This window comes from Phyllobates terribilis, unplaced genomic scaffold (genome assembly GCF_046119375.1).
Source record: "Phyllobates terribilis strain yellow unplaced genomic scaffold, ASM4611937v1 Scaffold_3__8_contigs__length_932513732, whole genome shotgun sequence".
Lineage (NCBI taxonomy): Eukaryota > Metazoa > Chordata > Amphibia > Anura > Dendrobatidae > Phyllobates > Phyllobates terribilis.
In genome coordinates, this window is record NW_027362763.1 from 550,641,246 (window position 1) to 550,669,078 (window position 27,833).

General features: G+C 42.8%; 1 protein-coding gene across 4 annotated transcripts in view; it reads right to left on the reverse strand.

The window, feature by feature from the left end:
• Positions 1 to 27,833, reverse strand: part of AIG1 (androgen induced 1) — a 431,317-nt gene that overhangs the window by 367,132 nt on the left and 36,352 nt on the right. Inside the window, exons 2-3 of one of the 4 annotated variants that reach the window (XR_012318249.1) lie at positions 27,291 to 27,685; positions 26,487 to 27,196 (exon numbers count right to left, since the gene is read on the reverse strand). The exons of 2 other annotated variants lie outside the window; for them this stretch is intronic. Coding sequence is in view for 1 of the 2 variants with exons in the window: in XM_073673245.1 (XP_073529346.1) it covers positions 27,569 to 27,685 (117 nt within the window). In the remaining variant the exon portion in view is untranslated. Of the gene's footprint in view, positions 1 to 26,486; positions 27,686 to 27,833 lie in introns of those variants that run through there. One more of the 4 variants, XM_073673245.1, reaches the window with a different exon arrangement.

The following is a 27,833-nucleotide window of genomic DNA, read 5'->3' on the forward strand; positions in this document are numbered from 1 at the left end:
GGTATAGCTGAGCTGCTAAGTCTAAAAAGATCCAAATCAGTTCTCCAACTGACTTGTGGGACAGCAGGGGTATGCTTTTCCTGTAACTGGGGCTCCTGTTAATGCCCCAGGTAGGATGAAAAAGTGAGCAATAAAAAAAAGGAAGAACTGCATGGCTTATATGCTTGGTGGTCTCCTCAAGGAGAAAATTTTCCACTTACACAGCCATCAAATGATATGATTCTTAGGGCTCATTCAGATGTCAGTTTTTCTCTTAAAGAGGTTGTCCACTACAACACATAATGCCTCCATCAATTTACACGGTATAAGAAGTGTTTTTGCAATTACCTTGAATTGTGATTGTTGCCTGTGAGCGGCGCTATCGCTGACCGCTCATTAGGTATCAAGGCACCCGGCTGCAGCCTGGTCTGACATCCGCTGATATCGCTGATATCACATCAAGTTCCGGTGGCAGCCAGGCATGACCTAGTGACACGCACCCCCTGATTGAAGGGCTGTGGGCGGCGTTTCACCGCACGTCATAGCCCAGCATCCACCCCGCGCTTTCCCAATGAATGCAGAGAGTGAAAGAGTACAGTGGATAAATAACATGCTGCCTTTGTCTGTACATAGTGAATCAAGTGTATTGTGCCAAGCACTGCTCATGTAAGAGGGTGGTGGGCACTCCTGCACAGGAGCCCACTGGAGGATTCTCCTGTAGGCCATTCCGAGTCTGGGTAAATGCAAGGCACAAGTTCACAATATAAAATAGTAACAATGCCACCATTTCTACATAATACATACCTATTAAAAGTCTAAATTATTAAAAAGGTGTGTAAGGCAGCGCTCGTCATCATACTGGGGGTAACTCGCTTCGCTGCGTCAATCAATGCACACGTGCAATGTCTTTACGTTTTTCACACAGTGTTGCAGTTTATTATGGCACTTCATAAACCGCTGTTCACACACAGTTCATCTTAGTCCGCCACCGGCAGGTTTACACACATAAACAATTCATGAGCCAAGTGGCACCCCGGCCCACTTGCTCCAGGGTACAGCTTACGGCAAGGTAATAAAGTAGCAATGTTCATATCACAATGTCTATATAGCACCGGGTATTACCTTTGCCGGGTATAGCTGTCTAAGTCCGTTACTCTGCCACCACTGTGGCTCTGCGGCTTCCCAGGTAGGGGTCTCCAGCCGTCGTTCCCTCAAAGGCCACTGACATCCACACAGGATCCAGGCTCTGCCTTTCAGGACTCTTACTCAAGCCGGCTCTCCCTCAAAGGCCACTGACATCCGCACAGGATCCAGACTCGACCTTTCAGGTACCAGGCTTCACTTCAAAGCCGCTGCCTTCCAAGGCCACTAGCATCCGCACAGGATCTAGTCTTTGCCTTCAGGCTGCCAGGCTCCACGGTATCACGGTATCCCACACACACATGGGGAACAGGCCTCACGCCTCTCACACCGAACACACCTGTCTCAAATTAAGCAGGTTTATATATGCTGTGCACAGACAGCCTCATACTGACAGGACCTTGCTGATGTCACAGTCATGTGATCAGTCAGCTGTGTGTATAGGTCCTGTGTGCTGTCCCAGTCATGTATACAGAGCTTTACTGTGCATGCAGGACCTGGGTGATGTCACAGTCATGTGACCAGTCAGATAAAGGGGAAGGTACATGGTCCAGTAAGCACATCCTGGACCATTTACAGTAATGCTAGCAACCTGCTGCATTACATATCCCCCCTCTCTGTTCAAACTTGTGGGGTTGAACACATAATATACACAATAACATTATAACCCCCAGCTCACATATAGACCATGAACTTAACAATTGTGCTACTCAGCCCCTGGAACCTTAGTCAATGACATTAGCCCATTCCTTAGGGACCTACCATTTGTCACTGTCACTGACTTCGTCAGGTCACCTTTCCGGGTCGTAACTTTGTCAGGTCTCCCCCGCTCCCAGCGGTCAATCAAAACCCTGTCAGATCTTCCCCGCTCCCAGCGGTCAATACAGCAACGCAACTCGCATGCCCCGGTATCTAAGGTCCGGTTCGACTCCGTACTGTCCCGTCCTCTATTGGGTCGTTTGTATGGGCTGCTCAAACCGGAGTTACTGGAGGTCTCACTACCTCTAAACCCACGCCCACTACTCTCAGGACATCCTAAAAGGTCCCTAACTTCAGCTGTAGCTGTTCTGTTATTTAGGGGGCCCTTTCTCTGTCGGGTCTCACTATTTCTAGACGGCTTCCATCTTCTGCTGCTCAGATGATGCTGTCTATCTACTCGCAGTCTAGCGAGATTCAATTGTTCTACCTCCTGCAGGCAGGTCACTCGGTACTCAATCAGCATGCGTATATATTCTAGGCTTTCTTCTGTTCCTACAGCGGAAAAGGACACCATGCCGTCTTTGTCTGGTATCCAGTCCTGTTGATCACGTGGACTGCTTACTTTCACCACACCAGACTTCTTGACCATCATCTGCATGGCTCGACCGCTTCTCCCAATGAGCTTTCTCACCAGAACATGAGGCACCCGGATGACCTCTTCACGCATACTGTGAGCTTTTCTCCTAAGCTCCAGTTGTCTAACGGCTTGTTCCGTCTTCAACCGGAGAAACCGCTTCGTGCGAACACATCGCCAGTGCATGTCACTTAGGATAGCCACCCTCTTCACTGTGACTTTGGTCGTGGACAGGACCACCAGCTGTTTAGTTTCTGAGGTCAAGTAGACCTTACAGGCTCCCACAGCCTTCTTAAACTCTTCATGCACGGACTCACGGGTGCATTCTTCCCTCAAGTCCTCGGGTACTTCTACGAGGCACTTGTACCGAGACGTTTCGGTCTCACCAGTGGTTTCCAGACGATCAACCAGCTCAGGTTTCAGGAACAACTGACTTCCAGCTTCTTCACCCTGGATGCTTCCCCTGAGCTGACTCACAGCTACCACTTCACAACTTTTCGTCTTGACCACCTCCACTTCACCTTTATCTTCCAACACCATACTTTTAGCTCTCCTCAGGTCCTCCTTCTCAGGGTCTAAGGGAGTAAGTGCAACTTGTTTGCCTTTTCCCTTCTCCAAGGAGACCTCGTTCACCACGTGACACTTTGCTAGGCGACCTTTGAGCTCTAAAACTTCTCCTTCCAGCTCAGTTACTCGCCTCTCAGCGGCCCGTCTCTGAAGCTCTTCCTGCTTCAACTGCTCTTCCAGCAGCAGAGCTCTCTCAGACCTCTCCGTCTCCAATGTGCCCACTCGGCTCTCAATAGCCAGTCTCTCACGCTTCTCTTGCGTCCACTGGGTTTGTAGCAACTCCTTGAGCTCCCTGATCTCGGCTCTTACTTCCACCGAATCATCCAAGCTCGCATCACTCGAGGAGGTATCTGCTTCACACCTCCCCTCACCAGCGGCCAACTCCTGGCCCTGGTCTGTGGATTCTCCGACAGACTCCATCTTTTTCCGCTCAGCTTCCATCTTGCTGACGGTTTCTTTAAGGTACGTCTCCGCCTTCTGGAGAGCATCACAGGACATCTGTAGCTCCTTCACCTGAGCTTCCAGATCTAGGGTCTTTCCCCGGAGACCATCATTCTCCTCACGGGTGTCTTGCAGAGTGGTCTCAACAGATTGGTGCACTTGCTCTGCACCCACCTTATCCTCCTCTAGTTTCTCCTTCACCTTGAGGAGATCCTCATAATCTCTCTTACTCTGTTGCAGTTCCCTACTGCATTCACCACACACCTTCTTGGAGTCACACAGCTCCTGGTTGAGCTGTTTGCGCAGTCGTTCTAGGATTTGTTCGCGTCCAGAAACACCATTCTGCCGCTCCTCCTTCTCAAGCTTCAACTGCAAAACCTCTTCCTGGATTTTGCGGCGGTCCTCCTTAATTGCGTAGAACATTTCCTTCCACTGGTTAATTTCCTCGTTGCTTCCCTTTAGATCTCGCTGTAAGTCCTTCACAAGCTGGAGTATTTTCTGCTGTACAGACTCCAGGTTCAGCTGGTCTGAGGACAAGTTCCCCAGGTTTCCACATAATTGCTGCCCATCACTCTGACCCTGCTGGCCGATAGGTTCCAGCTCTTGGTCACGACTGGCCGCCTCCCCTTCCAGGGCTGTCAGATCCTTCTGACTCGGTACCGTACCGGAGGTTGCTACTGGCAACGTCACCTCCTCTTCTACCTCTAATGGAGGATCCACACTTGAAGCAAAGGCACACAGTACTACCCTCTCTTTATTTTTATTTTCAGCCAAGTCTACAGGAGCAACCTTTTTGTGGCCCTTGCGCCGTCTACGAGATGGGGACTCTCTCACCTCGTCTAGCCCCTCCTGACTGAACTCACTTTTTACTTTCATAGTGTCACAGTCAGCTACGGGGTCTGTGTCACTACCCATGGTGTTGTGGACTAACAGGTCACCTCCCACTTTGACGTCACCCCCTTCTACTGGAGTTACCCCGTTATCAACGGTCACATTGTCATTTTTAGGAGGCACCAACCCACCAACAGTAACAATTTTCAGTTTTCTACACTCCACACTCTTGTGAAAATCCGCCCCTTTTTAGACTCCGCCCCCTTTTTAACAACCACACCGGCAGGGTAATTTTTACACAAAAAATCTGCAGTAGTCTTAGGACTCAGTTCACAACATCTCTTACCACCTCCCCGGGCACTCTGGGACAACACTGGCGCCCCCGGAGAGTCCATAGAATGGTCCACTGCAGCCATTCCATATGGTGCCCACAGCTCCTGCGGTTCCTGCACCATGTCCAGAAAAAGTTTCCCAAATACCTGCTCCGGTCCCAACCGGTCCTTCAACCGCTCAATAGCTCCAGACAGATCTGCTGCTTTGCTCACAGCCATCGCGGTACACTGTTCACACTAGCACTTCATCGCTCTCCCGGAAAATTTTCGTGGCCCCACCAAGCCACCGCAAAACCGGATTTGAGTGCGATGAGAATCTTCGCAACCCCGCCGAGTTGCCGCAAGATGCTTTATACTTCGTGAGCCCCGCCGAGCCACAGCAAACCAGGTTTGAGTGCGACGCCAATCTTCGCAACCCCGCCGAGTTGCCGCAAGATGCTTTATCCACACTCGTCGTCCTGTGCCGTTGCCCCTAGCAACCGGGGTTGTCGTTGCCACTAGCAACCGGGCTGCCGTTGCCCGCACTCTCGAACCATATGTAAGGCAGCGCTCGTCATCATACTGGGGGTAACTCGCTTCGCTGCGTCAATCAATGCACACGTGCAATGTCTTTACGTTTTTCACACAGTGTTGCAGTTTATTATGGCACTTCATAAACCGCTGTTCACACACAGTTCATCTTAGTCCGCCACCGGCAGGTTTACACACATAAACAATTCATGAGCCAAGTGGCACCCCGGCCCACTTGCTCCAGGGTACAGCTTACGGCAAGGTAATAAAGTAGCAATGTTCATATCACAATGTCTATATAGCACCGGGTATTACCTTTGCCGGGTATAGCTGTCTCAGTCCGTTACTCTGCCACCACTGTGGCTCTGCGGCTTCCCAGGTAGGGGTCTCCAGCCGTCGTTCCCTCAAAGGCCACTGACATCCACACAGGATCCAGGCTCTGCCTTTCAGGACTCTTACTCAAGCCGGCTCTCCCTCAAAGGCCACTGACATCCGCACAGGATCCAGACTCGACCTTTCAGGTACCAGGCTTCACTTCAAAGCCGCTGCCTTCCAAGGCCACTAGCATCCGCACAGGATCTAGTCTTTGCCTTCAGGCTGCCAGGCTCCACGGTATCACGGTATCCCACACACACATGGGGAACAGGCCTCACGCCTCTCACACCGAACACACCTGTCTCAAATTAAGCAGGTTTATATATGCTGTGCACAGACAGCCTCATACTGACAGGACCTTGCTGATGTCACAGTCATGTGATCAGTCAGCTGTGTGTATAGGTCCTGTGTGCTGTCCCAGTCATGTATACAGAGCTTTACTGTGCATGCAGGACCTGGGTGATGTCACAGTCATGTGACCAGTCAGATAAAGGGGAAGGTACATGGTCCAGTAAGCACATCCTGGACCATTTACAGTAATGCTAGCAACCTGCTGCATTACAGGTGAAAACTAGTGACATTTGCAACAACCAACTCTGAAAACTGCACATGATTTTAGAGATACAATTTCAGTTTTCCGAGATATGTCTGCTTTACTGTCTGTGCTCATTTAACTTCATTATAGATACACATCTGCTCTGAGAATTTATGCACGTCTTGCTTGGTAAAATCTCAAGTTTAAACATTTTGCTTACTTAGCTAGCTTTATATTATATTTCTTCTCCTGGGATGTGTCATTAAACAAATATATTATAGCACTTCCACATACTTTTCAAAAGTTTGTCTTTTATGATTTGGTGTAGGCGATTCTCTATACCAGAGGTAGAGAACATCTGGCCCATGGGTCATAAATTTGTTCCATTCCTTAGACAGATTCCTGTTGGGCCACAGTGATTGTGTTTTTTCATCCACCAGCTCTTTACTCCTTCCCTAGAGTACGTGTATACACCATTCACTACTGAATATCACGTGGCACATAGCCTAGATTACGTCCAACGCTGCCAATGCCAGAACATTCTATGTGGGTTGGGAAAAGCTAGCATGCTCTACGCACCTGCCTGCAATGTATGCATCAGTCTCAATGTCTTCTATGGGATGTATGCAACAGTCACATTGTCTCCTATGTGATGTATGCAGCAGTCGCAGTGTGCCCTATGTGATGTATTCAGCAGTCAGTGTCTCTTAAGTGATGTATATGTAAGTTGTGTACCGGGGTGTGTTCCTCAGGATACAGCGAAGTAGCTGGCGAGAAAACAGACTCCTACACAGTTCACTCACCATAATTATTTTACTTAGTTATGTGGATACCTCAACCAGAAAACATTATACAGACATTCAACCGGGAAACTGATACTCTTGTGCTGTACAGCATGGTGTCCAAACAATCTGTACCTACTATACTTTCTATAAATCTACCTACAGGCCTTAGTTTTCTTACCAACCCGGGTCTGCTCCTGACAAACAATTGGTGTATACGGATGGATGCAGGGTCCCTCCAGCAGGTGAACAGTATTGTTGATGATTGTGACTTAACTCCTCAGAGGCGTCCAACACCTCTCATGCTAGGTCCCGGTCTTTTCCGTCTCTCAGCAGCATTCCTGGCAGAAAACTTCATACATCTTGACAGGTTCTGGTCACAGACACGATCAGCTCCACTCTGCCGCTGCTCTGGTCTCTGTGGGATGCTTCCACGAGAGGATGTCATTGGATTCCCCTCAGGCATGTCCTCTTGTGGTTCTCAATAACTACAGACTGTCTTTAAAGTGCACCTGTCAGCAGGATTGTGCTCAGTAAACTACATACATTGTCAGGTGGGCGACATTACACTGATTAAAATGATACCTTGGTTGATGAAATCCTTCCTGTGGTTCTTGTGTAATCTTTATTTTCAGTTTGGAGATAATAATATGCCCGTGCTTCGGGGTGGCATATTGGGGGGGGCTCTATCTGGTGCTCTGCTTACATATTCATCTGTATGCTCTTATGACAGCTCAAGGTGCCTTCACGGACCTGCCTCCTATTTAACATAGCCCCACACTACCAGATGCATTATGTAAAAAAGGAGGCAGGTCACTGAACGATCAGTGAGCTATCATAAGAACATACAGATGAATATGTAAGCAGAGCACCAGATAGAGCACCCCCGCACAGGCTGCCCCGAAGAACGGGCATATCATTATCTACAAACTGAAAGTAATGATTACACAGGAATCACAGGACGGATTTAATCAATCAAGGTATCATTTTAATCAGTGTAATATTGCCCATGTGACAGTGTATGTAGTTTACTGAGCACACTCCTGCTGACAGGTGCACCTTAAGATGGCCACGCTTCCTGTGTTTCATATCACCTTAGATTGTATCTCCACATCTGACATTCTGATTGTATCTATTGCAGTCTTTCAGTACTGCTTAGGCAACAGTGACATCTTGTGACTGAATAATAACATTATTGGAGATGATCAAACCTATTTATAACAGGTACAGTATTATACTGATGCGGACACAGGTATAATCTCACATATATACAGCAGTCATAGTGTATCCTATGTGATGTATATACAGCATAGTCTCAGAGTATCCTATGTGATGTATAGAGCAGAGTATCAGTGTATCCTATGTGATGTATACAGCAGTCACAATGTATGCTCTTAGAATTATATTTACACCTTATGAGATCTATATAAAGTGGAGTTTCAGTGTGTCCTGTGTGATGTACAGTACAGACCAAAAGTTTGGACACAACTTCTCATTTAAAGATTTTTCTGTATTTTCATGACTATGAAAATTGTACATTCACACTGAAGGCATCAAAACTATGAATTAACACATGTGGAATTATATACTTAACAAAAAAGTGTGAAACAACTGAAAATATGTCTTACATTCTAGGATCTTCAAAGTAGCCACCTTTTGCTTTGATGACTGCTTTGCACACTCTTGATGACCTTCAAGAGGTAGTCACCGGAAATGGTCTTCCAACAATCTTGAAGGAGTTCCCAGAGATGCTCAGCACTTGTTGGCCCTTTTGCCTTCACTCTGCGGTCCAGCTCACCCCAAACCATCTCGATTGGGTTCAGGTCTGGTGACTGTGGAGGCCAGGTCATCTGGCGTAGCACCCCATCACTCTCCTTCTTGGTCAAATAGCCCTTACACAGCCTGGAGGTGTGTTTGGGGTCATTGCCTGTTGAAAAATAAATGATGGTCCAAGTAAACGCAAACCGGATGGAATAGCATGCCGCTGCAAGATGCTGTGGTAGCCATGCTGGTTCAGTATGCCTTCAATTTTGAATAAATCCCCAACAGTGTCACCAGCAAAGGACCCCCACACCACCACACCTCCTCCTCCATGCTTCATGGTGGGAAGCAGGCATGTAGAGTCCATCCGTTCACCTTTTCTGCGTCGCACAAAGACACGGTGGTTGGAACCAAAGATCTCAAATTTGGACTCATCAGACCAAAGCACAGATTTCCACTGGTCTAATGTCCATTCCTTGTGTTCTTTAGCCCAAACAAGTCTCTTCTGCTTGTTGCCTGTCCTTAGCAGTGGTTTCCTAGCAGCTATTTTACCATGAAGGCCTGCTGCACAAAGTCTCCTCTTAACAGTTGTTGAAGAGATGTGTCTGCTGCTAGAACTCTGTGTGGCACTGACCTGGTCTCTAATCTGAGCTGCTGTTAACCTGCGATTTCTGAGGCTGGTGACTCGGATAAACTTATCCTCAGAAGCAGAGGTGACTCTTGGTCTTCCTTTCCTGGGGCGGTCCTCATGTGAGCCAGTTTCTTTGTAGCGCTTGATGGTTTTCGCAACTGCACTTGGGGACACTTTCAAAGTTTTCCCAATTTTTTGGACAAACTGACCTTCATTTCTTAAAGTAATGATGGCCACTCGTTTTTCTTTACTTAGCTGCTTTTTTCTTGCCATAATACAAATTCTAACAGTCTATTCAGTAGGACTATCAGCTGTGCATCCACCAAACTTCTGCATAACACAACTGATGGTCCCAACCCCATTTATAAGGCAAGAAATCCCACTTATTAAACCTGACAGGGCACACCTGTGAAGTGAAAACCATTTCCGGTGACTACCTCTTGAAGCTCATCAAGAGAATGCCAAGAGTGTGCAAAGCAGTCATCAAAGCAAAAGGTGGCTACTTTGAAGAACCTAGAATATAAGACATATTTTCAGTTGTTTCACACTTTTTTGTTAAGTATATAATTCCACATGTGATGCCTTCAGTGTGAATGTACAATTTTCATAGTCATGAAAATGCAGAAAAATCTTTAAATGAGAAGGTGTGTCCAAACTTTTGGCCTGTACTGTATATACAGTGGCATGTAAAAGTTTGGGCACCCCTGGTCAAAATTACTGCTGTTGTGAACAGTTAAGCAAGTTGAAGATTACATAATCTCTAAAAGGTCTAAAGATAAAGATGACACATTTCCTTTGTATTTTAGGGAAAAAAAATAATCTTTTACATTTTTAAAATTACAAAAAGGAAAATTGGCCGATGCAAAAGTTTCGCCACCCTGCATGGTTAGTACCTAGTAGCAACCCCTTTTGAAAGTATCACAGCTTTTAATCTATTTTTGTAGCCAGCCAAGAGTCTTTCAATTCTTATTTGAGGGATTTTCATCCTTTCTTCCTTGGAAAATTCTTCCAATTCTGTGAGATTCCTGGGTTGTCTTGCATGCACTGCTATTTTGAGGTCTAGCCACAGATGATCAATGATATTCAGATCAGGGGACTGTGAGGACCATCTTCAGCTTGCGCCTTTTGAGGTAGTCTATTGTGGATATTAACATGTGTTTAGGATCATTATCTATTTGTAGAAGCCATCCTCTTTTCAACTTCATCTTTTTTACAGATGGTGTTATGTTTGCATCAAGAATGTTGAAATTTCATAGAGTCCATTCTTCCCTCTACCCGTGAAATGTTCCCCATGCCATTTGGCTGCAACACAACCCCAAAGCATTATTGATCCACCCCCATGCTTAGTGGTTGGCGAGATGTTCATTTCCTGAAATTCTGTGCCCTTTTTTCTCCACATATACCTTTGATCATTGTGGCCAAAGAGTTCTATCTAACCTCATTGGTCCACAGGACTTGTTTTCAAAATGAATCAGGCTTGTTTAGATGTTCTTTTGCATACTTCTGACTCTGAATTTTATGGTGATGATGCAGGAGGGGTTTTCTTCTGATAACTCTTCCATGAAGGCCATTGCCTCTGAACAGTAGAACAATGTACCAAAACTCCAGAGTCTGCTAAATCTTTCTGAAGTTCTTTTGCAGTCATGCGGGGGTTCTGATTTGCCTCCCTAGCAATCCTACGAGCAGCTCTCTCTGAAATATTGCTTGGTCTTCCAGACCTTATCTTGACCTCCACTGTTCCTGTTAACTGCCATTTCTTAATTACATTTCAAACTGAGGAAAGGGCAACTTCAAAACTCTTTGAAATCTTCTTATAGCCTTCTCCTGCTTTGTGGGCCTCTACCATTTTCATTTTCAGAGTGCTAGACAGCTGCTTAGAAGAAGTAAATGGAGCAGTTTTTTGGCAAAAGGTTAGAGGAAGCTGGGTTTTTATAAAGCTGGAAAATTTGCATCACCTGGCCTTTTCTAACGTTTCCAAACGTTGATAGTGAACAAGCCATACCCTAACAGGCTAACTAAGGTCTGAAACCTTGGCCAAAGTTGTCTGAGCACACAAATCTCCAAGGGTGACCAAACTTTTGCATCGGCCCATCGTCCTTTTTGTAATTTTTCAATTGTAAAATTTGACAATACGCATTTTTTTGCCTTAAATACAAAGGAAATGAGTCATCTTTAATTTTAAGCCTTTCAGAGATCATTTCATCAACTTGCTTAACTGTTACAATAACAGTAATTTTGACTAGGGGTGCCCAAACATTTACATGCCATTGTACATCACCTAAGTGATGTCTACAGCAGTCTTGGGATAACTTATGTGATGTACAGGCCTCGAGTCCCATAAATTTAACGTGAGCAGTGATGAATTTCCCATCTCAAGGAGATATGCACTGAAAAATGCATCTATGTTCAGAACAACTTATACTGCTGCAAACAATTTTTTCAAAACTTTAGAATGCTAAGAGTCAACTGTGCTCCAGACTGACCAACACAAACCGGGAAATGCAGTAGCAAGTAGCAACATCATCACTACCACATAGATGTTGTAAATATCCAAATGAAACTTGAAAGAAAAAAAAAGGTTCATCACCCCTGCTCTAAAACAAGACATTAACCCCTTTACGACCTTGGATTACAAGCGATCAGCCTGCAAAAAGTGAAAGTCCCATATTGGGACAAAGTAAAAAAAATAAAAATATATTGTACTCATAAATAAATATTTTTAACAAAAAAAGTACATATATTTGGTATAGCCATGTCCAGAACAACCTATAAAACTGTCCGCTAGTTAGCCCCTTTAATGGACACCGTAAAATAATAAATTAGAAAAGAGGCAAAAAACAATGCTTTATCATCATACTGCCGAACAAAAAGTGGAATAAAACGCAATCAAAAAGACGAATGTAAATAAAAATGGTACTGCTAAAAATGTTATCTTGTTCTGCAAAAAACAAACCACTATACAACTGCATCAGCAGAAAAAAAAAAAAAGTTATAGCTCTCAGAATAAAGCGATGAAATAATAATTTTTTCTATAAAATAGTTTTTATTGTGTAAAAGCGCCAAAACATAAAAAAAGATGTAAATGTGGTATCACTGTAATCGTACTGACCCGAAGAATAAAGCTGCCTTGCCAGTTTTACCACAAGCAGAACGACATTTTAAAAAACAAAAAAATCAATTCCTGAATTGCTGGTTGTTGTTCATTCAGCCTCCCAAAAATCAGAATAAAAAGCAATCAAAAAATGTCATGTGCCCGAAAATGGTATCAATAAAAACGTCAACTCGTCCCAAAAAAACAAGACTTTAGATGACTGTCAGCTGAAATATGGAAAAATTATAGCTCTCATAATATGGCAATGCAAACACTTGTTTTGCAAAAAAAAAAGTGTCTTTTATTATGTGACAGCATCCAAACATAATCGCACCGACCCAAAAAATAAAGTTGTCTAATCACTTATACCGCACGAGGAACGGCGTAAAAAATAAAGGAAACCAATTCTTCACCTGCTGTTGATTTGTTCATTCTGCCTTTCAAAGATCGCAGTAAGGCTTGGCTCACATATATCCTGCTATCCTGCGCTCTGCACTGAGCGCTTACTCTGGGGATTCCGTGTAAATCTCTGAAATGCGTGATTCAGACGGAACCCCGGGTGGAAGATTCCCTGTAATGAGGAATAGGGAGGCACTGTGGACGCCGTCTGACCTGTCATTTATTTATTTATTTTACTCACTTATATAGCGCCATTAATTCCACAGCTCTTTACAGACATTATGGGCACTGTCCCGATTGGGGCTCACAATCTAGATTCCCTATCAGTATGTCTTTGGAGTGTGGGAGGAAACCGGAGAACCCAGAGGAAACCCACGCAAACACGGGGAGAACATACAAACTCCTTGCAGATGTTGTCCTTGGTGGGATTTGAACCCAGGACCCCAGTGCTGCAAGACTGTCATCCGGCGGTGTCCGTCTTTTTAGGCATGCATAAAAGCGACGTCGGTCACAGTATTGAAAATTATAAATATTAGGTAAAATGTTCCAAACAAAAGCTTCAATGCAATCCACAAAAAAACAAGTCCCCACTCAGGTGAGTCATCTGTTATCAGAAACATAGGGGGCTTCCAGGTTACCGGTAGCACAAAGGCTCTGGAGAAGCTAAATGGCTCCTCGTCCTCCCAAAGAAATTCAGAGCTCACAAATCCAAAAGCAGTAAGCGTCCACATGTTTGGCATTTCTGTAGCAATGAGAGCCCGCCTAATTTACTTATGCATGTCTCCAGAAGCACGAGCTGGGAACTACGACGTACTGTGGTCACTACAAAGTACTGGTCACTACAACATACTGGTCACTACAACGGCAGTTTGCAATATTCACTCCGCAACATTCGCTGCTGCTTGTTTCTAGAAAACACCCCCCGAGTCAAAATCGTCACTAAACCTGTAAACTCCCAAAGGGGTATAATTTCCAAAATGGGGTCACTTGATGGGGGGATTCTGCTCTTTTAGAACTTAGGAACTCTTTGTATGGATTCTGCAAACTATTCTAGAAAAAATGCTCTCCAGGAGGCAAATAGCGCTCCGTCCCTCCCGAGTCTCACCATGTGGCTAAGCAGTACTGTACAGCCACATATGGAGTATTTCTACATTCAGAAGAAATTGTGGGGCAAATTTTGGTGCCATTTTTACCCATTTCCCAGTGTGAACATGTAAAATCTGGGGAAAAAACTAAATTTTGGTGGTTAAAAGAGTAATTATATTTTTCTTCACTGCCGAATGGTATAAAATTCTGTGAACCACCTATGGTGTAAATATGGGCACTGCACCCCTAGATGAATTCATTGAGAGGGGTAGTTTTTAAAATTGGGTCTCTTATGGGTAATTCTGCTGTTCTGGCACCTCAGTGGCTCTGCCAATGTGACATGACACCCTCAAACCAGTCTAGCAAAATCTGAACTCCAATATGGCACTTCTTCCCTTCTGAGCTTTGCACTGTGCCTCCAAAGTAGTTTTCGACCACATTTGGGGTATCGGCGTACTCAGGAGAAATTGCACAACAAATTGTATGGTGCATTTTCTCCTGTTATCCTTGTAAAACTGGAAAATTTTGGGCTAAAAAACATATTTGTGGGAAAAATTTGAGTTTATTTTCACGGCTCAACATTATAAACTTCTGTGGAGCACCTGGGGGTTCAAGGTGCTCACCACAAATCTATACAAGTTCCCTGAGGGGTGTAGTCTCCAGAATGGTGTCACTTGTGTGGGGTTTCCACTGTTAGGCACATCAGAAGCTCTTCAAACACAACATGGCATCCACTGATTACACATTCAAAAAGTCAAATGGCGCTTCTTCCCTTCCGAGCCCTGCTGTGAACCAAACAGTGGTTTTCCCCACACATATGGGGTATCGGCATACTCCGGAGAAATTGCACAACAGATTTTGGAATATATTTTCTCCTGTTACCGTTGTGAAAGTTAAAAAATTGGGTCTAAAGTAACATTTTTGTGAAAAAAAGTTAAATGTTTATTTTTTCCTTCCACATTCTATTAATTCCTGTGAAGCACCTGTAGGGTTAATAAACTTCTTGATCGTGGTTTTGAGCACCTTGAAGGGTGCAGTTTTTAGAATTAAGTCACTTTTGGGTATTTTCTGTCATATAGACCCCTCAAAGTCACTTCAAATGTGATGTGGTCCCTAAAAAATGGTTTGGTAAATTTTGTTTGAAAAATTAAAAATCGCTGGTCAACTTTTAACCCTTATAACTTCCTAACAAAAAAAAAAAAATGTTTCAAAAATTGTGCTGATGTAAAGTAGACATCTGGGAAATGTTATGTATTAACTATTTTGTGTAACATAACTCTCTGATTTAAGGGCATAAAAATTAAAAGTTTGAAAATTGCAAAATTTCAGTTTTTTCGCTCACAATTAAACGCAAGTCATATCGAACAAACTTTACCACTATCATGAAGTATAATAGGTCACAAAAAAACAATTGCAGAATCAGTGCGATCCGTAGAAGTGTTCCAGACTTATTACTTCATAAAGAATTGTAAAATTTGGGCCTGGTCATGAAGTTTGGGGGGTTAAGGGTAACATTAAAGGCCAACACATCTGAAGAGACTTTTTTTTTTTATAAGTGTTAGTAAGGCTGAGGCAACTTTGGTGGTTTGCACTGGTTCTTAAAGGGGTTATCTAGGATTATTTTATTTTTTTCTTATCGACCTACGAACCTACAAGCAGATAGTTAGCAACTGTTGTGCCCAATGCCGATCTTAGCGGGCTCTAGATCCCGCCAGCAATTCTGCAGCTCCCGGTTACATTGCAGTGATACAGAGACATTCTGGTATGGGGACATTTTTGCACTTTATATAATCATGTTTAGTATTTAGAATCGTGTTAATGTTACATGGCACTAGGCACTTTATCTTCTTCTGACAGACTGGATCATTACTATAGTTATGCACTTGGCGCTTTATACTCTGAACCATGTTTCTATGCAAGTAATGTATGATACATGTTGAAATGAAACTTGTTCACCTACTATACCACTCAGTATATTATGAATTGCATATACTTAAATGTGCAATTATGTAACTGCAAAATGTGATATATGAAAATCCAAGAAAGAAAAAATGACGATCTATAGGCGCTGTCTCACCAGATTTAGTATACAAACGTTTTTTATTAATAAAACAATGCGTTTCTAGAGCGGAATGCTCTCTTCATCAGGTACAAATAAAAACATACATACAGAGTGAATTCCAATCTTATAAGCACATTGACCGGGTGTAGGTATTAGGATTCATTAACCATTTAACTCTTATCATATAATCATATACCAATACAATCATATACCCCCAAATATTAAACAGAGCAATTAACAATACCAAACATCAATATATCCCTATTCATCCTGTATGGTCTATACATTCATTCATTCCTTCAGGGACTAATGTGGACAATTTAAAAATCCAAAAGCTTTCCCTATTCCCTATCTTTGATATCTGTTAGTATGACTAGCCAGTATTTGTTCTATTATAATTTTTTCATGCACATGAAGAAAATGTCTTGCCAGACTGTGGTTCATAATTCCATTTTTTACATTAAACCTGTCAGTGGCACGGCAGTCACGGCGAAATTTGGGATAGACCGCTGGTAATATTCCAAAATTCCCTCACTTGCTTCTTGGAAAGCGGGTGCGGCAACTATTGCCTCAACCTTGTTTATTTGTGGCTTCATTTTGCCTCTCCCAATGAGGTATTCTAAGTACTTGGCCTCTCCCTTCTCCATGACACATTTTTTTTTTATTTATGGTAGACCCCGCCTTACTCAGAGCATCCAGAAATGCCTGCACCTCTGGTAGATGACTACCACAGTCTGGGCTAAAAATCACAATGTCATCGAGGTAGGCTGTGGCATAGTTTATATGTGGATCTAGGATCCGATTCATGGCCTTCTGGAAAGTGGCTGGGGCATTCTGCAGTCCAAAAGGCATTCTAGACCCATCAGGTGTCGAGAAGGCCCTCTTCTCCTTGGCAATCTGGGACATGTGGATCTGTCAGTAACCCTTTGCCAGGTCAAGGGTGGTAATGTACCTCGTGGGTCCAAGTCTCTCAATGAGTTCATCGACACGGTGTCACGCCAAGTGTGGGAAAGACTTAGTGCAACACAGAGGGAAGAGGGGAAGGGAGCCCAGACACTAGGGAAAGGGGGGAGTGGAGACCTCCTAGTCTGGTGTAGTGTCACCCTGTCTCAACTACTTTCCCCATATTGCCTCTTTAGCAATCGCCGCACGCGTGCCTCGCCCTGTCTTTCTCTGGCGTATGGCTAAGGCTAGGGATGGGAGGAGATGAGCACTAGTCGATCTCCACTAAACTCTATAGACAACAAGGGTAGACAAACAGAATGCTTAGTTTTAGATGACTCCAGAAAAATGATGCGAACTTGGCCTCAAGCTCCAGAGAAGATGAAGTACTGCTCTTGCTAAACCTTCACAAGTAGAAATGAATATAGCTGACACCTCCCTCTCAGACACATCAGGTATATATACACCCAGGCCAGGGAGCTAATTACCAAAGGGAAGTAGCCGCTAGGTCCTAGAGACAGCCTCTCATCTAAGAAGATGTCTGTAATAAAAAACATAGAGATCTCTTGCAACCAACTGCAAGGCGACTGTCACCTCTGATACACCCGTTACACACGGTAATCATTACAAAACTGCCACTCAGTCGGGCTCGGCACGAGGACGATGGGAAGCGACCATCCGCTTTTTGACTCCTCTATCACGCCGAGGTCTAGCATTCTCTTCACCTCATTTGAGATTACCTCACGACGTGCTTCGGGAATTCTTTATGGCTTAAGGTTCACCCTTATATGCGGCTGTCAGAACGTCATGCTCCACGATCTGCGTATGCCCCGCAAACTCCGAAAACAGGTCACGGTTCCACAGCAGCAGTTCTCTACATTGTTGCTTCTGGGCCGGCGATAGTCTCTGCAATCATGACATCCTACACGCTGGCTTCGGGACGGGCTCCCAGGCCATGAGCTTTCAGTGATTCCCGATCTCGCCACAGATTGAGCAAGTTCACGTGGTATACTTGGTGAGGCTTCCTTCATTCTGGCTGGTGGACCTTGTAATTGATCTCGCCAAGTTTTTCCACCCCTTGTATGGGTCTGATGCTTGGCCAGAAACCCTTGCCTTTGCCTTTTGTGTTTGAAAGAGATGCGCCTTCATGATAGGCATCACTTTCGCCAATCTCTCCTAAATCTGGGCGACATGCTCTATGATGCTCTGGTGGGGCGTGACCTCGGCCTCTCAGGTTTCCTTGGCGATATCTAGGAGCCCTCGTGGATGTTCACCATACAGGACCTTGAATGAAGAGAAGCCAGTTGAGGCTTGATGAACTTCTCTGACAGAGCAGAGCACAAAAAAAAGCAGATAGTCCCAGTCTCGACCATCCTTCTCAATGACCTTCTTCAGCATGGTCTTTAAGGTTTTATTCAAGTGCTCTACTAGGCCATCCATCTGCGGATGGTAGACTGAGGTTCGCAGCTGAGCAATCTGGAGGACCTTATACAACTCCTTCATCACCTTGCTCATGAAAAGTGTTCCTTGGTCCATCAAGATCTCTTTTGGCAGGCCCGTCCTAGAAAAAATATGGACAAGCTCTCGGCACCTCTCAGCACATAACATGGTGGAGAGAAACTTCTGGGCTTCACATTTTGGAAGGTAGCAACCATTGTGACACATATCTCCCCTCAAATACATTTCCTGTAACCCTGTCACAATATGTGTACAATGATGAAAAAAATGTAGCACTACTGGTATATGGTGCGCAAGCAAGATCCAAAACCATAAAAATAGCAAAAAACTCGGCACCCAGAAGAATATGAATTTTTATAAATTTAATTGCAGTCCATAAATAAGTACAGACGTTTCGGTCCACAAGATCTTCATCAGTGTACAGATTGCTCAGGGGAGTTTAGTAAGGATAGAGAGGACGCAGTACCCCTAAAAGGGTTGTCCACTACTATTCAAAATAGCCCAATGTGTTTTTATGATGAAAAGAAGCTTCTTTCTAATTACCTCCAGCTGCTGTTTCTGCCTGTGAGCAGCGCTATCGGGGGCCGCTTACAGGCAGCACGTGACCCACCGCTGACGTCACATCAAGTGAGGCGTGACTCAGAGCTGGGGTCCCCGTGATGGCTGCTGGGTGGTGGGAGGGGTTACCCCGCGTATCACACCCAGCATCCACCGTGCACTTTCCAATGAATGGGGAGAGGGAGAGCGCGCGGTGGATGCTGGGTGTGACGCGCGGGGTAACTTCGCCCACAACCCAGCAGCCGTGGAACGCAGAAGAGGGACCCCCGGCTGCATCCGGAATCATGACATGACATCAACAGATGTCAGAGCCGGCTACAGCCGGTGATCACGTGATGCCTGTGAGCATCCAGTGATAGCGCCGCTCACAGGCAGAAACAGCAGAGGGAGGTAATTAGAAAGAAACTTCAATTCAGCATAAAAAAACATGGTGCTATTTTGAATAGTAGTGGAGAATCCCTTTAAGGATAGTAAGATCCAGTAGCAGGAGTGGCACTATATGGGATGGCGAACGAGGCATCCAACGCTAGTTCCTAGCATTCTCTTATTGTTTGTAGGGACTTGTATTGAATATTAATAAAGAACTTGCATTGATCTTTCTCATAACAGTTACCTGTAAAACAACAGACTATTAAACTTACAGTATATCTATCAGTTTAATCCTACTTAAGCAAATTACAAAAGCCATATAAAAGGCTATAACTGGATAAAATTCTACAAAATTACTATCTTGCAAAAATAATTTTTTTGCAATATTGACAATAGCACTCAACATTTATTTTGTTGTTGATTGAATAAACCAGGGGAGGAGTCCTGAGGAGATAATTTGCATATTCCCACTGCATTTTGGGGTAAGTGAAGAGTCTCCGCGAGCTCAAAGAACACTGGATTTTGGCTGTTGGAGCTGAAAAGAGGACATCGGTAAACCAGGGGAGGAGTCCTGAGGAGATAATTTGCATATTCCCACTGCATTTTGGGGTAAGTGAAGAGTCTCCGCGAGCTCAAAGAACACTGGATTTTGGCTGTTGGAGCTGAAAAGAGGACATCGGTAAACCAGGGGAGGAGTCCTGAGGAGATAATTTGCATATTCCCACTGCATTTTGGGGTAAGTGAAGAGTCTCCGCGAGCTCAAAGAACACTGGATTTTGGCTGTTGGAGCTTTTTTTTTTAAGCTTTTTTCACTGTTTTCAGAACATTAACAATAAGAACATGGAAGAGTCCAGGAGCCATTTGGTGAGCTGCATATCCTGCTACATGTTCACAGACTTGCCAGTGGAAAAGCCAAACTTCACATGCCAGAAATGCAAGCTTGTGTCCCTGTTGGAGGAAAAGTTGCGAAATCTAGAAGAGAGGTTAACTACCTTGAAAATCATTAAGGAAGGTGAAGAGTTCTTAGACAGAGCAGAATTATCTCTTCATGATTCAGAAAGAGAAGAAATTCGAACTGCACCTGACGAAACAGAGGAATGGAAGCATGTGACCCACAGAAGCAGGAGGATCGAGAGGCAGTCAGCACCCATACTGCTCAGGAACCAGTACCAGGCTCTCACGCAGGAGAACCATGAAGAAATACAGCAAAATAAGACTTTGCCAGCAATGAATAACCTTGTAAGCCCTCAGAATCCTCCTGGATGGAGAAAGAAGAATGTTGTGAAGAAAAAACGGAGAGTGGTGGTCATGGGGGATTCCCTGTTAAGAGGAACAGAGGCCGCTATCTGCAGACCAGACATAACCTCAAGAGAAATGTGCTGTCTTCCAGGAGCAAAAATTAAAGATGTGTCTGACAGGATATCAAGACTCTTCAGACCTACAGATCACTACCCATTCCTGCTAATACATGTGGGGACAAATGACACTGCAAGAAAGGACCTGGAAACCATCTGCAGTGACTTTGAAGACTTAGGCAAGAAAGTGAAAGAATTGGGAGCGCAGGTGGTCTTCTCATCCATCCTCCCAGTGGATGGCCATGGAACAATGAGGTGGAATAAGATTCTACAGGTGAACAACTGGCTACGTCGATGGTGCCGTCAACAAGGATTTGGATTTCTGGATCACGGAATGAATTACCTATATGATGGACTACTTGCTAGAGATGGGGTGCACCTTACGAAGACTGGAAAACGTGTAATTGGAAGTCGCCTTGCTACACTCATCAGGAGAGCTTTAAACTAGAACAATGTGGGAAGGGAAGCAAAAGGCCAGAAAAAGCCATACAGCTGACAAATACTATTGAGATCTCTGCTACTGGAAGTGGAAAGGAAGAACAAAGACAAAACAATTTAAATAATAAAAATATGGGAGGAAGAGAAACCAATCACAAACTAAAATGTTTTTATACAAATGCACAAAGCATGGGCAACAAACAAGGAGAATTGGAACTACTAATGCAGGAAAAGGAATATGATGTCATTGGAATCACTGAAACTTGGTGGGACGATACACATGATTGGAATAAAAGGCTAAAAGGATACAACTTATTTGCAAGAAACAGACTTGATAAACGAGGAGGAGGTGTTGCATTGTATGTTAGAAAAGCGTATATCTGCACAGAGATGGAAGCTTCAGAGACTGGGAGTTCTGTGGAAACTGTTTGGGTAAGAATACAAGGAGAGAACAACAGAAAGGACACCATTGTAGGCATTTACTACAGGCCACCTGGGCAAGCTGAAGATATGGATGAACTCTTTATGTATCAAATGACCAAGTTCTCCAAAAAATATGACGTAGTGGTCATGGGAGATTTCAACTATCCAGACATTTGTTGGGAATCTCTCTCAAGTAAAACTAACAGGTCAAGCAAATTCTTATCCTCTCTTGCTGACAACTTTATCTTCCAAAAGGTAGGGGAGAAAACAAGGGGATCTGCTACTTTGGATCTAATCCTTATAAACAGGGAGGAAATGGTTGAGGAGGTAAAGGTGGCTGGGACCCTAGGAGGCAGCGATCATGCTATTATAGAATTTTGGATAACTAGAGGAGGAAGACATGTGAAGACTCATACTTCAAGGTTAGATTTTAGAAAGGCAGATTTTAAGAGACTCAGAAAGAGAATAGGAGGGATCCAATGGCTGGATGTCCTTAAGGACAAAAATGTCCAGGAAGGATGGGAAATTTTTAAAAATGAGATTCTCAAAGCACAATCGTTAACAATCCCGAAAAGTAGGAAGAATGGGAAGCATTTAAGGAAACCAGGATGGATGAACACAGAACTTAAACACATGCTAAAAAGAAAGAAAGAAATGTTTATTAAATGGAAAGAGGGAGGCATATCTAAAGAAGATTATAATGCAGTCTGCAGATCCTGCAGGGCACGTATCAGGTTAGCTAAAGCTGACAATGAATTAAGGCTTGCAAGAGATGTCAAAAGCAATAAAAAAGGATTTTGGGGGTATGTCAAAAGTAAAAGAAAAGTCAAAGATGCTATAGGATTTTTACAGGATGAAAATGGAGAAATGGTAAGAGAGGATGTTGAGAAGGCCGAACTTTTTAATTCCTATTTTGCATCTGTTTTCTCTCAGAAAGAAAATGTAACATCAACTGATCTTCACTGTCCTTTTAAAGGAATAGAGGAATCCAAGTTATCTGTAAACAGAAAGATTGTGAGGGAATATTTAGCTAACATAAATGAGTTCAAGTCACCAGGTCCAGATGAATTACACCCCAGAGTACTGAAGGAGATCGTAGAAGAAATTTTAGAACCACTCTCCATAATCTTTGAAAATTCTTGGAGAACAGGAGAAGTCCCAGAAGACTGGAGAAGAGCAAATGTTGTTCCTATCTTCAAAAAGGGGAAGAAGGTGGACCCAGGGAACTATAGGCCGGTGAGTCTGACTTCTATACCAGGAAAGATCTTTGAACAAATTATTAAACAACATGTATGTAAGTACATGGATAAGAATGAAGTGATTAACCAGAGCCAGCATGGGTTTGTAACTAACAAGTCATGTCAGACTAACTTAATTTCCTTCTATGACAGAATCACTGACTGGGTGGATCAGGGAAATGCTGTAGATATAGTATATCTTGACTTCAGCAAAGCATTTGACAAAGTATCTCACACCATCCTTATTGAAAAAATGACCAAGTATGCAATGGACCAGGCAACTGTTAGGTGGATTCATAACTGGCTTAGTGATCGGACTCAAAGGGTGGTTGTAAATGGCTTCACATCCAGCTGGATGAATGTCTCAAGTGGGGTACCACAGGGCTCCGTCCTGGGACCTGTATTGTTCAACATCTTTATCAATGATTTAGATGAAGGAATTGAGGGTAAACTGATTAAATTTGCTGATGACACAAAGCTAGGAGGGATAGCTAATACTAGAGAAGAGAGAGAGAGGATTCAAAAAGACCTAAATAAACTGGAGCAGTGGGCAGCAACCAACAGAATGGTTTTTAACAGGGAAAAATGCAAAGTACTACATCTGGGCAATAAAAATGAAAAAAGCATATACAGAATGGGAGGAATAGAGCTAAGCAACAGTACATGTGAAAAAGACTTAGGTATACTAATAGATCATAGACTGAACATGAGTCAACAGTGTGATGCAGCAGCAAAAAAGGCAAATACAATTCTGGGATGTATTAACAGAAGCATACAGTCTAGATCACGTGAAGTCATTATCGGTCTTTACTCCTCTTTGGTCAGACCTCATCTGGAATACTGTGTACAGTTTTGGGCACCACATTTTAAAAAAGACATAGACAAACTGGAGCAAGTTCAGAGAAGAGCGACCAGAATGGTGACTGGTCTGTAAACCATGTCCTATGAGGAACGGTTGCAGGATTTGGGAATGTTTAGCTTGCAAAAAAGAAGACTGAGAGGAGACTTAATAGCTGTCTACAAATATGTCAAGGGCTGTCACATTGTAGAAGGATCATCTTTATTCTCATTTGCACAAGGAAAGACTAGAAGCAATGGGATGAAACTAAATGGGAGGAGACACAGATTAGATATTAGAAAAAACTTTTTGACAGTTAGGGTGATTAATGAGTGGAACAGGCTGCCACGAGAGGTGGTGAGTTCCCCTTCAATGGACGTCTTCAAACAGAGGCTGGACAGACATCTGTCTGAGATGATCTAGTGAATCCTGCTTTGAGCAGGGGGTTGGACCAGATGACCCAGGAGGTCCCTTCCAACTCTACCATTCTATGATTCTATGAATATACTGAAATATTTCTTTAGGTCAACAGTTTTGAAAAGTCGGGAGAGAAGGAACAACTGCTTTTTTGTGTTAGGCTAAGGTAAGTTCCCATGATGAGCATTTGGAGTGTTTTTCATACTGCATATTTTTACTGTACAAAAAAATGCAACATATTACAGTTCCTGCAAAGTGAATAGGATATATAGGAATGTCATGCCCACTGTGTTTTTTATGTTGCGGAAACTGACCTAGAGAACGATTTTTGGATCCATAAAATGTAAGTTTCTCTTGCAATAAATATGCGTTTTATTTGCAGATGTTCCCCATAAACTTAAATGAGATGAGCAAAATCCGCAGATAAAAAAAAAGCATATGCTTTTTGCGCAGAGCAAATATACACTAAAAATGCATGTAGTCTGCACAGACTTTATCAATAGAGTTTTATTAAAGCTAAGTAACCGAAAGTATCTAAAATAGAGCAGTTTTATTTAAAACATGATATAGCAAAAGGAGACAAAACCTGCTATTGAAAAACAAGCGATAAAAATTTGTGCACAAATGCTGCATAAAATCTCCAACATCAAAAATACACCAAAAACTCATCGCGGGAACTTAGCCTTAAGCTTGAGGTAGTGATCTCCACCTGTTTAAAAAATGTCAACAGTGCCCCCTCAAAAAAGTGCACATGAAAGCTTTCTATAGATGCCCACTCTTAAAGGAGAAAAGCCCCCAATAAACTTTTCCCCATCTCTCTGGGCCAGAAGACCACAGTGAAAGGGAAGGATCAGTGGTCTCCCTTGCCAAAAGTTAGGGATAGGCCGGTCATGCTCCCAGTATCCACGTGGGCTGCCACCCCATAGGTACTAGAAGTTCCATCTGGATTTGCTCTTCTATCAAAGGAGAAGAGCCAGAGGGGTAGCGGAACTTCATAACAAGCTGTTGTGTGTGTATGTAAGGAATAACACTATTTCTGTCAGTTATATATCTTACACCCTGCATTTTCAACAGTTTTCTCCTTGCAGACTCTCTTATCTGTGTCTCCAGTCACTAGCTCAGAGACCAATGAAAATTAGAGACTCCAGTTCATCTTTGTGTAGGATGTTTGCAGAAACTGCAGCATGGAGGACAATCTACAGTATTACTAAGCAGTGTAGATGTGAATCCAGCTCTTGGATAAAAAAAAAATCACTTACTATAAGCTGGGGAAGGATATCCTGTCTCTCTGCCTCAGCTTGTTTTCTCACTATTCTCCAAACTCCTTTCACATCCCCCATCTACAGGCAGGTTCATTTTAATACATTTTATGATTAAGGGACATTAAACTTAGACTACTTTAACTAATTTCACATGAAATACAGTTACAACATTACACCACTATTGAAAAACATAAATTATTTAAGACAAGATGATCTGGTCTACTCAGTAATTCAGAACTATGGCCAGGCCCATGTGTGCAAACTGTTTAGTACTCTTGAATTTCACATCATCTTTTGGTTGCTCTTCTCTTTAGCTTTCATTCATTTGTGCTCTATTCAGTCCAGTCTGTTTACCACTCTTTTTATCTACTTTAATACCGTTCCAAACACCTCTCAGATACAGGAAACATGAATGGAAATAAATATATTGATGCTGCAGTGCCAAGTGTTGTTCTGAAATGTTAGATAATTTAAATTAGAAAAAAAATGATTTGCATAATGCATGTACATTTTGTGTGGGAGACAAGAAATATGCTGCAGTCCATAATGAGCCAAATTATTTCAGAAATAACATTGACGTCCAAATCTTAGTTTAGCTGATAGATGTTCTGTTCCAGTGAATGTTATGTATTAAAATAAATAATGGACATTCTTTGAAGCTACTACTTTATTAACTTCATATGGAATGAACAGCTGAATGATTGGTAAGGAGATGTCAATAGCAATGATTAAAAGGGGCTTTCTAGTTTCAGAAAGACCTGGTCCCCAAGTGCCAAGTCTCCACCACTGCTCTCAGTTTCTATTATTGTCTGCAGCGCTAAAGTCAGCAGTGCAAGAGTCAATTAGTGAGGAGAAAAACCCCTTAATCAACTATTTTGTTAATAAGAAGTTTAACATATTAGCAGACGCATTATTTTTTTTAATCTGAATATTTATTCTGAAATGCGGCTTGGATTCATAAGACACAGAAGTATTGTTTCTAGGTGAGAACATTTCTGTATAAATAGGACCCAATGGAGTCAGTATAGCAGCACATGAATGTTATTATATGGCAACATATTATGGAGCTGTATAATCATACAGGCTCCATGAACACATATCTAGAGTGGAGGTTGAAAGTTTGTAAACTCTTCAGAATTTTCCCCATTTCTGCATAAATTTGACCTAAAACTACACTAGATTTTTAAACAAGCCTTAAAAATAGATAATGAGAACCAAATCACACAAATGAGTCAAAAATATTAAACTGTTATGTTTTATTGAGGAAAATTATACAGTATCAGTTCTATGAGTGGCGAAAGTATGTGAACCTTTGTTTTCCGTATCTGGTGTGACTCCCTGGTGCAGCAATAACTGTAACTAAACATTTCTGGTAATTGTTTAGTCCTGAACATCAGTCCATTTTCCCTTCAAAATAGCTTCACATTTATTTGCTGGGGGGTTTTCTCTCAAGACCTGCTCGCTTAAGGGCCTTCCTGAAAATTTCAATAGGATTAAGATTTGAAAAGTTGCACATTTTTTATGCAATGCAGAGTTGCACAAAAACATCTGCGACTTCTTGTATTTTCCAATCACTTGAAATCATGCCTGACCGTCTGATTAATGAAAAGTGGTGGCAGTTTTTACGGCAGAAATGCTACTCCAGTCCCGGTCATTGTTTTGTACAACTAACACTCTCTTGAGATTCAGCTCATGGACAGTTGTCCTGACATTTTCCTTTAGAATTTGCTGATTATATTAAGAATTCCTTGCACCATCAATGATGGCATGTCATCCTGGCCCAGACGCAGCAAGATAGCCCCAAACCATGATAACTACCAACACTGTGTTTCCCAGATGGTATAAGGTTTTTATGATGCAATGCAGTATTTCTCTTTTTTCAAACATAACCCCTTCTCATTTAAACCAAAAAGCTCTATTTTAATCTAATTTGTACACAAAACATTGTTCCAATAGCTTTCTTTCTTGTCCTGGTGGTCTTTAGCAAACTGCAAACGGGCAACAATGTTCTTTTTCTAGAATGGTGGCTTTTTCTTTTCAATCCTGAAATGGACATCATTGTTGTTTAGTGTCCTTCTGATGGTAGACTGATTAACATTTGTTAATTTAGAAAGGCCTTTAGTTGCGTAAAGGTTACCTTAGGTTCTTTTTTGACCTTGCAGATTAGTTCTTCAAATGATCTCTGCTGGTCGACCAATTCTGTGGAGGGTAATAATGGTTTTGAATCTCCTCTATTTGTGCAAAATTTGTCTGACTGTGGATTTTATGTAGTCCAAACTTTTTACAGTTGGCTTTGTAACCTTTTCCAGCCAGGTGAGCATCGACAAATCTTCTCAGGTTCTCATAAATCTACTTTGTTCGTGCCATTATGTACATGTGTTGTGAAGATTAGATTTTGATAGATCCATGTTTTTTTTAACTAATACAGGTTGCATACTCACACCAGATTGTCATCCCATTGACTAGAAGTCCCAACAGGGCTTCCACATTTTCTTTCCCTTGTACCCTGTAACCATTTTCTTTCCCCTGTAACTACAGAAAAATCTTGCTTATGTAATCTTACTGGCAAGAAGATCTATATAATTCTCTATTTCTGGTTGCAATTATTAGCTTTCTATACAGGTATATACAATGCTTTCATTGGACAACTAGTAAGTGGTGCTGCCAAGAGAAATGGAGC